Below are 12,125 nucleotides of genomic sequence, written 5' to 3'. Positions count from 1 at the left end.
TGCAATCCTCCCAATTGCAGGCCACACACACGCACACACACACCAACCCCACCACAATTAACACATTATCATATTTACAGCAATTTCTGACATCCACACAAAGGCTAGTAGTATAAATACGAATAAACACGGATAGCTGTGTACTGTGTAGTCAATGCCAAAATAAACACAATTGGACATGAAAAGAAATGCTATTACAGATCTCTTCTCTTCAATGCACAATATTGAGTTTCTCTGTTCATGAATATTCACATTTAGAAATTCTGTTCAATTGATACTGATAGCCACAGAGATCAAACCTAATGAAAGAGGGTCACATCAAATCCACTTTTTAATGTGCAATTTTGAATACTTGAGCAAGTACTCCAGTACTTTAAAGGCAGGGTAAGTGATTTTCTGTGTGTTAAATAGCTCTATATTCTGATAGTACTACAGCACTGTATAGAGTGTTTGTTCAGTAACAGGAGTCTCCATGTCTCTCCAGCTCTTTATTAAACAGAAAATGCATTTTCTGGTTAGGACATCAATTGTATCCAATCAGGATGGAGAACTCACCCAGTACACAGATTTAACTAGTGAAATTGGAAGTGACAACACAAAGAAATTAGCAATCAAAATCAAAATTGGAACTGGAACACTACAGTATAAAAATGAAGCGGATAAATTGGTACTCTCTCCTGATTGGCTGAATTTGTGTCACCTACTGTACCTTAAAATATTCTGTTTACCAAAGAGCTGGAGAGACTGTGAGACTCCTGTTACTGAACAAATGCTCTATAGTAATGATTATCAGAATACAGTGCTTTAACCTGTTAACAAAAAGCTTTTTGTTTTTACCAAAACATATCACTTACCCTACCTTTAACTTAAAAACTTTGACTGAGCAACTTTCACTTCAGAGGAGTAAATATTTGAGCAGGAGTAAAGGGGTTGTGTACTTTGTCCACAGCGCGCACGCACACACACACACACACGCACACGCACACACACACACACACACACACACACACACACACACACACACACACACACACACACACACACACACACACACACACACACACACACACACAGTAATTGTCCTTCAGTAATTGACTGCTGTAAGTAACTTAATTTTTTAGCTCATGAAGTAAAATAATTTATCTGGTTAGTTATACTCAAAGACACACCTACAGTATTATGGCCAAGGTTGTTTCACCACCTTTTTCTCACTGGTGTACTCCTTGTTCTGGCTCTGCTGATGCAAAACATTTCATTTCCTGTATGAAGCTGAAAATATTAGCTTTTGTTTTTCAGGCCTACTGACTTTGCTGACAAAGTCTTTACTTACTCAGGGTCTCGGCTTTACTGTATGTGTTGTGCAAACCTCTTTTTGACGTAGATTTTCGATTCCCCAATAACACAACACACTAGGTTTTACGCACATCTTCCTGGAAATGATAGAGGTGATATAAAACTTGTTTCCTATCCGTGATATGATGGTGTCCATGATATGCCATTTATTTGATAATGGCTTGTCAGCCATTTCTCTTACAACGACTCATGACAGGTCATAAAAAAATATTTTAGTGTTTTTCCAAGACTCTACTTTGGATGAAAGCAATGGAATACAACCACAGGCATGTTTCACTCAGTAGTTTCTCTTATGTATATGCAATATTTACAACAAAACTATGTTTTATTCTGTATTTTTCTTTTGATCTATCATTCATTTAGTCATGTACTGTAGGGATGCAACAACATTTCTATTCTGTATGCTGTGTTTTATAGTAATTTATGTCATGTTATACAGTACGACCAAGAAGATATTACCAAGACTTTTCCATTTTTCGGCACCCACCCTCGCAGTTTAACCCATTAAGACCTGATAGGCCGATTCTATAAATGCCTTCTATGTCTTTCTCAAACATTTTTGTACCAAGGATTCAAAAAATGATATGTATTTGGCCACAGACCCCCATCTGAAAATGTTTTGTGTCAGGGACCCCCAGAAGAGAAGATTTGTGAAATTTCAAGATTTTTCAAAAATGTTCAAAATTGGCCTGGACCGCAGCTCAGAACCGGCTCAATGCAGCCTGACGACGCGTCATGGGTTTGAGTCCCGATCCCGGCGGCCATTGCTGCGTGTCACTGCCCATCTCTCTCTACCCATTGTTCCTGTCAGCCAACTGTCCTGTCAAAAAAGGCATAAAAGCCCCCAAAAAAATAATATATATTATATATATATATATTTTTTTAAATAATAAATAATAAACAAAGTAAAAAAATAGCGGATGTACAAGCTTGCAGCGCGCCACTTTGTGCAGCACTGCAAGCTTGTACATCTGCTATTTTTTAATAGCCAACGCTAAAATCTAAAATGACAGATGCTTTCCCGGTCTCAATGGGTTAATGACACAATCTTGCACAAACAAATGTGAATAAGCGTCAAAAACCACAGACCCACCGCACTAATCCAGTGTCAGAATCGTTGGCAGGATGAGTGTTCTCGCTAACGCTAATGTTGTCAGTTCACCCTCGTACGTTATTAGCTCCCTGACATTTCTTATATTTAGTTCCAGAACGGGAATGCTGAATGGGAATATAATCCTAATTTGCAGAAATGTTAATCTCTTGTCTGGCAGTGCGTTGTCTGGATGACTCTTCTTTTTGGGGCTGGCAGCTTAATCCCAGCTGTCTGAAACGCTCCTTATCTAATCCTCAGACCTTCTGTCTATTGGATGGGATTTTAGTTATTTTCCATCTTCTGAATTAAATGGGAGCTGCTTGTTCCAGAAACTCAGTTTACAACCCCGTGAAAAATAGTTTCATTTGGGCTTGTTTGGCTTTTCGGATCTCCTTGAGGCTGATTTTTCCAAGACATTTCTCAAGATTAAGACCTCACATTATCTAATATTTCTTGTGAGCAATTGATCTCGATTAGGAGAGATGCAGAGCACAGCAAGCTCACTGACAGTTAGGTGAAAGATATTTTCCTAATGGTTTCTGTCTTTCTGTGTTTGTAAATCGTATGCAGTTATTCAGACTGATCTCATAGATCAGTTTGAGATGCACATTAAAAAGTGGACTTGATGTGACCCTTGTTCTATCATTAGGTCTGAGCTCTGTGGCTATCAGTAGCTTACAATGTGTGAACTGAATCTCAGCTGTGTGGCTGATTCTCCACTCCAGCTGATGCTTGTTAGTTCTGCTCCTAAAAAGGGGTTGTCTCAGTTCATTCAGAGTTTAGTAGAGGCCGACCGATTTATCGGCTTTGGCCAATGTATCGAATCGGCCATTATTTAACTTTTTTGGCGACATCGGTATCCGCAATTGTGCAGCTTATATGTCCTGTTTTTTTTTTTTTCAAAGATAGCAGATCTTTACTCAATCTTTATTTCAGACCCAGTGAGATCCATATTACAATTATACAACAGTGTGTGTGTGTGTATATATATATATTTATTTTTTCATGTATTTGTTTGTGATCGGCATCTGACCCAAAAAGCTTGCATCGGTCGTACTTTAGGTGGTTGGGTATGTGTGGGAGATCTCTCATAGTTATAGGCTCCAGCAGGGCATATAGGTGACGTCAATGGATGTTGCTCAATCCAATAGGTGCATGATTTGACCATAGCTTTCATTTCTGCATGTGTTGTGGGCACCATATTTCATCCATACACCGTGACAAATGAAATGCATAGTTTAGACTACAAGATTCACCTGCTCTGTCACCCTTGAGTAATGCTTCAATGTCTTCCCAAGATATAAGTCACTGCCCGAGCTCATATGGTTAACCTAGAGGAGTAGAGAAATGCAGGAGGTTTCCATTGGCTTGTCTGCATGCCGTAGTCAGAGCTCTAGTGTTTCATGGAGGCAGAGGGCCGCCCTCAAAGCCCAGCTCCAGCCCCTTCATATGGTTCTATTTAAGGCCTCTAGTGTCGACTCATATGATTGGCGTACACAACCCCCTACCCTTCTTCCTGCTCCAGCCCCAACTGAGAAGAAGGAGGCTTTTTAGCAGACTGTTTATTTTCCAGGGGAAACCGACTCTCTCTCCCACTCCACTGTCCTGTCCACAACTGGCAATAGCTCCTTGCTCAACATTTCATCCTATATACCTTTCTCTCTATTCCTCTCTATTTTCTTCCTCTTCTCTTCTGCCTTCTCCGTTTCCCCCTGAATACATTAACCTCTATCTACCTACTTTGTTGGACCAGATGGATAAGCACCCCCACTCAAGGGCGTAGAATGGACTCTTTTCAATTGACTGCTTGATGCTTTACCTGCTGGAGAGAGACCTTTCCCCCCCTATGCTTTCAAGCTCTCCATTGCCCTTGTTGTTGGGCTGGAGAGGGATGCACCTCTATGGCCAGACTCTTAGGAAGATGTACTGAGCCCTGTGTGTATTCTCATTGGCTGAGCTCTGCTGACAAATTGGCCTATGGCACAACGGGTGCCCGGCGGCCGATCTCGCGGGCCCATGGCTGGCAGCTGGCTGACAGCGTGTTTCTTCCCCTCCACCCCAGGTCTGGACGCCTCGGACCCAATGCTACTGGAGCAGTACGTGGTGGTGGCCAATTATGAGAAACAAGAACCGGCCGAGATCAGCCTTCAAGCTGGCGAGATGGTGGACGTCATCGATAAGAGCGAGACCGGTGAGTGTTCAAAACAAACACGCAAGCACCGAAACAAGTGATGCGCGAATACACAGCACACACAAACATAATCTACGCAGTACACACACAAAAAAACACACACACAAACACACATACACACATACATGCACGCACACGGACACACACACGCGCTGTCACCTAAACACTTCCAACATAAACAAACAGACATTTCCATGAAAACAGTCAAGGGTTCCTTTCGTTCTTGCATCCCCAAAAGTCCTCCCTCACTCCTCCTCCTCCAAAACACCCCCATCTCTCTCTCTCTGTCCTATCTAGCCTCTCGCTCTATCTCTCTCTCCTCTCTATCTCTCTTGCTCTCTCTCTTTTCCTTCCCTCTTTGTCCTCAGCCTGCTAGCTGTGCCTTAGCCCCATCTGGAGGCTCACTTTGGCTTGCAGTCAGGCCTGTTTTTTTCCCCCTATTGTTGGTTTAGGCTGTGGGCCAGAATGTTGCCTTTAGCAGGAGGAATGTCTTCCAGGCTCATATATTAATTATTCTGCCTTACTCTAATGGAAAGAAAGCAAGGCATGCTGGATTTACAAATGCCATCTGTGGAGAGTCCTTAGTCAGCTGTTTAACCACTGGAGAAGCCTAGGAAACAGGGCCTAGGCTGCCTTTTAAGATATGTCATTAAACTTTGCCACTGATAGAATATACAAATTATACAATTGAACACTTGCAGGAATATCTACAGTATGATCCTGTGGCATGATCCTTCTGCATATTGTGTGTGTGTGTGTGTGTGTGTGTGTGTGTGTGTGTGTGTGTGTGTGTGTGTGTGTGTAAACTCATCTGTTGTTTTCTCTGATTGAGGTGTCACAAACTACATTTCATCAGAGAACATCTGTCAGCTTATTGAGCAGTGTTGTCAACTGTGTCAAACTATGTAAACAACCTACTAGTAGTACAATTAATTATCAGAGTTATTGAGATCATAATGATACTACTTCATGTGCCAATTCTTAAAAATAGCCACTATATAACAAATTACCTTTTGTTCAAATCATGAATCAAGCATATTGTTTACATTTGGACATTTCTGCCCTGTAAACATTTCAAATTAAAATGGGGGAAAAAGAAAGACATTTTGTAATGTAATTGTAATGAATCCACCTTTGATTATTTTGAAGAATGCAAATACACCTTCCCTTAAATCACCATAAAATTCAGCTTGAGGACACCTATTCATATCTTTCTATTTTTTTTTGTCTTCTTCATCAGTGGGGTGAGGGGAGAGGGATGGGTCCAGTAACACGGTTTGACGTATGGCTTTAATGGTGTGCTGAGACAGTAAAACAGTAATGGGCCTCATGTGTTCTTCAGAGGGTAGGAGAGGGAGAGGGAGGAGAAATGGTGACCATGGAAGCAACTGGACTTGGGTTTCACTTTGGGCATGAGTGAAAGCCCATGGCACAGTGGCCTTAAGGAAGAGAGTCAATAGAGTGGGACTGCTTTGAAGTGTCACGTGTGTCCGTTTTTGACTGGGTCTATTTGTTTTCTCTCCGCGGTCTAGAAGGACTTGAGCGCACTAGGGAGCCTCCGTGAGGCGGATATTCCAACACCTTGAAGTCCTTTTACCAGGGGCCTTATATGAGGCCCTTCCTCCAGGATCTGCTTGAACTTGGTGTGCATGGTTTTTAGCAGAATGCTATGCCTCTTCAGCTCAACAGTTGTGCCATGTTATGTTTTGTGTGGTGATACTGCACTACTGAACCATGTCACTTGGACCCTTAAGATCCTTTCTCTTTCTCAATTCAACTGATATATTATGACATCATTGTCAGTTCTGATACAGTAACTCGCCTATCTTGTGTGCTATTCTAAATCTGTCACCAGTTAACACAGAGCAAAACAGTAGTCCACACTGGTCTCTGCAACTTAAAACAGACCCCAAGGCAATTGGACATATATATTAGGCTCTGATTGACAGTTCCACAGTGTTTTGAAGTAAATACGAGGTGCTGCAGGGCTATTTCCAAGAGCACAGCTAGGAGTTTAACTCAAACCTTGATGCCTCCTGCATTGGACGCAGGCTAAAGCTCCTCTGTTATGCTAAGTGACATCATTCTCTATCCTTCGGCCAATGCTAACGAATCCAGGTCTCGTTTGGTTTAGCATCCAATGCCTTGCAGGATAAGTGTGCCCCTTTTATAGGTTCTGACATACTGATCTGTGAATTACAGAGCTAAGTGCTGAACAAGGTGAATATATGCTCTTCATGAACTCGAGGCACTAAAATGTCAGATATCATGACAAAAAGTTGGTATTGGATTTTATGGATGTCTGAGCTGGAGCCTACAACATGGACTTTTTCCTGTAAAGCAACACCGCACATTTAAGCCAGCATGGTTCCCCTGCAGAGATTTTGGGATGGCCCGTACGGAAAATCTCCTCACATGCACATATTCTCATCTAATTTAATCTCAATGGTCCCAATTTGTTTTATATGAGCTGTGCAACCAGAGTTGTGAGCGCACGAGAGCGTGATTGCCATTATGCCATAGATCTAGTATTGAAATATCACAGCACCAGAGCGTTTTTATTTATAGTCAAACCAACAGGAGGTGTCCAACTGTTGTCACTCTGGAATAAAGCCATTGTTCTGTATACTGTGGCTGCGCCGGCTGTGGTTTTCCTTACCTTGGATTAGATAATATATGCCTTTGACAGGGCACTGAATCTAGGTCAGACCTATAAGCAAGCTCAGCTTTCTCTTCTTTTCCAGCCTGCTGTCCCAAGCCAAGGCTGTATTTTCCGTTGCACTGCTTGATGCTGCTGCCTGTGTGCCAAGCCTACTGGCCTATTTTACATACAGTACACTACAGTACAGTAAAGTGTCATAGTTTTTAATGACTCTAGTTAGGGACGGAAGGGCAAGGGCTGATGACTAAGTGTGATGTTGATGTTCTAGGTGGTGGTGATTCAATTATTTTAATTTGATTTAATATACACTCTATATTTGAAAAATAAATTCACCCGAGAAAGCTGAAGGTTTTCTTCGGCAGGCCCTGATGCTGTTAGGCACCCTAGCAGCTTGGTAAAGTACTCAACACATTTGCCAACCTCCAATTGAAAACTTACATGAAAATAATCCATGACTGTAATTTTAAAACGTTGCTGTACTGTAAGTACCAAGTCAAAGTATGTTTGACAGTCATATTAGCTTTGTCCTTGCACTATCAGTGCGATTGTGGTCATTTTATTTGTCTATTTTTATGAGAGTTTGCCAGGGAGAGGCGCTGGCCCAGGAGTAGAGAGGAGTGCGGGGAAAGACTCAGAGGGAATATGGAAAAAGCCATTTCCTGCCAAAGTTAGCGGTTCAGAGAGGTTGGTTCATTATAATGGCTTAATGGATCCTCCAGGATGCCTCCTCAGCTTACAGTATGTTGGAGAGATGCTAACCAGAGCTAAGCTAGCACCACAGCCCCCGCTGCATTGCAGATCAGTGTAAATGCACTGTGGTCAACGGTTTAAACCTCGGCCACTAATGGGAGTCGTGCATGGGAGAGATATAGGAATTTGCTTTTTTTTTTTCACTGTGGAAGTGCAGTTCTATATAGATGCCCCTTGTCTGCTTATACACATCAAGGGCACTGTTAGGCTGGCGTTGCCCAGTCTGACCCAGAAAATATCCCTCTATACCGGCTTGTCTGGGTTTACCTTGGCCACACTCCAAGTCTCGATCACCCTCTCTGAATTGTAATTTGCCAAATGAACTCCAGGAATGTCTGTCTGTGTTGGAGGGGGCAGCGCAGATCTCTCAACCTCTGTCCCCCTAACCCACACCCCCAATGTGTGTACATGGTTTCGTCGGCAGAGGACTTCAGGAAGAGCCTTGTTTAAGGATGCAAATTAAGATAGTGATCTTGTCTTCAAACTTAAAGAGCAAGGACAACTGGTACTTTCTAGAATGTATTACGTTATGTCGACACAGTGGCTGGTGTGGAAGGCAACGTACAAATACAATTTAGGCATTTAGCAGGCGCTCTTATCCAGAGTGACTTAAAAAGGTTGGATTAAGTGCCATGAACATTTTGTCAACAACAACGCGTGGTTGAGAACGAGGTGGAGACAGAGGGAAGTGAGTGAGAACCAAATGAAAGAAAAATACCTGTTTTACCTGAATTTACCAATTAGGCCTATTTTTGGTCCATGCACTGTAGCATCAACTTCATAAAGTGGACATCTATCTCTCTCTCTCTTTCTCTGATGTAAGGATAGATAATGTAGACCAGTGGTTCCCAAACCTTTTCATGTCAAGGACCCCTAAATTGACACTTATTAGCCCGCGGACCCCCACTTAAAAAGATATGCCAGGGACCCCCATAAGAGAATATTTGTACGGCTCTAGTAGTGATTCTCAACCATTTTAATTTCAAGGACCCTCAGTTTGACTTGCATTAGGCTATGGACCCTCATTTAATGGCATTTATATCTCTGGGACCCCAATTTATATTGTAAAATCAATGCTAATTTAACTCTGAGAGTGTACAAACGGTACCAAATGGACCCGTTAGGGTCCATTTGGTTCCGTTTGTACACTCTCAGAGTTACAGACCCATAAGGGTCCATTTGGTTCCTACTATCCATGAACTAGCCGTTCCTACTATCCATCATTTAGCTGGGGTCCCCTGGAACTCCCTCAAGGACCCCTGGGGGTCCCCGGACCCCACTTTGAGAACCAATGCTGTGTAGACCATTAGAGGTAAACAGCATTTTAAGGAGAATTAAGTGCTGTTAGGGACCAATGTATTTATGGGTTTCTAACACTGTTCTAGTTCTAGTGCAGAGACTGCAGGACCTGGCTTGGTGTAGTCCATGTCCATGAGGGGATCCTTTCAGAGGCAGGGAGGGAGAGAGAAGGTTGTTCCTTAGGTCAACATTAGCTCTTGAAAGTCGTTTTGTGCCGTTTTCACCTCCCTCTCGTAGCAGACCCATGCAAGTAATTGAAACCCAGTGTTTTATGAAAACTGGAACTTAAGTCTGTCTGTGCATTGAGCTGGATATGTTTCCCCCTGAGCTTTGATAGTGGATATACTGTTAATAAATACAGAAGCTGGAAATGAATGCGTTTTGTGTGTGCGTGCGTGCGTGTGTTTCTAACCTCCCTCCCTCCCGTTCTGCACAACAGTGGTGTCAGATATCTACAGGATTGCTGAGCCACTGCATTCCTCATTACTTCAGACCCTGCATAAAAAAAACATATTTTGGATTGAAATAGTGCAAACGATTCTAGGTCAAATGCACGCCGTACTGTGGATGGATACATTTTAGGATCACATCCTGTTGATGTTTTATTGTGATCTATTATGCATGCTATTGTTTAACTACCTGGCATGGTACAGTATATAGGCTATGTATATATTGATCTTTGGTTAATCCATTCACGGCAGAAAAAATAAAATCCAACGTGGCAGGCCTCCAATTTTTTGCCTCAGCAGAGAATCTGTTGTTGATTACAGTAAAAAGGAGGCATGGCTCTTTAACCTGATAGATATGCCAGATGGCAGGTACAGTACGGCAGACAAATAGAGCTCAGAAATGAGCTCACCTCTCTTTTGTCTGTGGTTCTTTTTTGCTCACAGAGATAGAATCAGTGGTGTAAAGTAACTAAGTACATTTACTCTATACTGTACTTCAGTACATTCTTTGGGTATTTTTACTTTACTGGAGTATTTATAATTTTCAGTACTTTTACTTCTACTCCACTACATCTCAGAGGCAAATATTGTACTTGTACTCCACTACAATTATTTGAAAACTTTACAGACCCAAAAAAATCTACAGAGTAACTAGTTACTAGTTACTTTGTAGATTTTGATTATTATTACAAAACATACATTAACCACTTCAGCCCTACATTTTGGCCTAGCCGATCTACAAGCTCACAATGCGTCGCATGGCGAAGCAATGTCAGCTTGTAGATCCGCTATTTTCAAAAGATTCGTATACCTTTGAAAACTTGTGAAATGGGACACTCTGCACATCGAGTACTTTCTACTTTTGGTACTTTAAGTACATTTTGATGCCAATACTTTTGGTACTTTTACTCAAGTACATTTTTAATTCCGGACTTTTACTTGTAACACACAGTATTGATACTTTTACTTAAGTAACAAATGTGAGTACTTTTCCCACCACTGGATAGAATGTAGGACGAATGGGGGTACAGCGAAAGCTTTATCACTTTGATGTCTGGGCCAGGCATCTGTTCTCGTGCTGTTTTCTCCACTCAGGAATATACATTTCAAATGGTTAAGTTTTCCACCCCCTGCTGCCACATTACAACAATGCAGGGAGCTTAAGTTTTTCATTGTCCAGCTTTGCTTTCTCTTTCTTTCTCTCTCTCTTTTTTTAGCCGTTTGTTATTGGTCTCTGAAATACAGATTTCAAGCTTTGTCAATTAGGCTGACATGGCCTTTTTTTGTTAACGTTGGTTTGGAATAATTGGCAAGCATCTAGTGTGTGTTTGTACCGCAGAGCAGGCCTCAACAAGTCATCAACTTAGTTACAAACATATTGTTGCTGTCAGGCAGAAACCTTGTTTATCCCCCCCATAAAATAATGCCCTATTTTAGACTTTTATATATTAGATTGAAGCTTTTAGATTTTTTTTTGAAAGTTAAGTTCTTACCTACAATATAATATGTATATTAAAATGACGTGCCCAAAGCCAAAACAGGGACGCCAGGTTAAAGTGTGGGTTAAGTGTGAAGTGGTTAAGTCTGTCTGTGGCTTTTATATTTAAGCAATGAAAAGTATAAACAAGCGCATGCGACCAAATAATAACTACATTGGATCCATTGGTCCAACAGGTGCTGTGCTCCATTTCCTGAAAAGTCACAGTTTTGGAAATACAAGTATTTCGCCCGACAGCGACAATATCTGCCATTTCGTCATACAGGTCAAACAATCTCCTCATAGCCCAGAGCAGCACTGTTGTCAAGACCATTGCTTCCCAAAGTGGGGTCCGGGGACCCTCAGGGGTCCTTGAGGGAGTTCCAGGGGGTCCTCAGCAAAATGATGGATAGTTAGGAACCAAATGGACCCTTATGGGTCTGTAACTCTGAGAGTGTACAAATGGAACCCAATGGTCGATTTGTTTCAATTTGTACACTCTCACAGTTAAATTAACATTGATTTAAAAATAAAAATGGGGATCCGTAGCCAATGCATGTCAAACTGGGGGTCCTTGAAATTAAAATGGTTGAGAATCACTGCTAGAGCCCTAAAAAATATTTTCTTATGGGGGTCCCTGGCATATCTTTTCAAATGGGCTATATAAGTGTCAATTTGGGGGTCCTTGACATGAAAAAGTCAAACCATTTGGATTTTCCCAGTTTGAGACTGTGACATCTGAGGTTGATGTTTGTGGTCGTGATCGTATGGTGTAGCGGTGGTATACACGAGATCCGTGCCAGGGGTTTGCGGCTCTAACTATTGTCTCATTCAACCACTGACCAAAACGG

The 12,125-nt window shown here is 41.8% G+C and overlaps 1 protein-coding gene across 4 annotated transcripts in view; it reads left to right on the top strand.

Annotated features, from left to right (window-relative positions):
- LOC311058049 (SH3 and PX domain-containing protein 2A-like) overlaps positions 1-12,125 on the top strand; it is a 57,045-nt gene that overhangs the window by 29,500 nt on the left and 15,420 nt on the right. For all 4 annotated transcript variants that reach the window (XM_084075347.1, XM_084075345.1, XM_084075348.1 and 1 more), the window contains one exon: positions 4,509-4,637. In XM_084075347.1, the coding sequence (XP_083931473.1) occupies positions 4,509-4,637 (129 nt within the window). The remainder of the gene's footprint in view (positions 1-4,508; positions 4,638-12,125) is intronic.

The sequence above is a fragment of the Gymnoscopelus microlampas genome, assembly GCF_963454915.1.
Source record: "Gymnoscopelus microlampas genome assembly, chromosome: 13".
NCBI lineage: Eukaryota > Metazoa > Chordata > Actinopteri > Myctophiformes > Myctophidae > Gymnoscopelus > Gymnoscopelus microlampas.
Note: the sequence above shows the minus strand (reverse complement) of the source record. Positions and strands in the feature narration are given on the sequence as shown.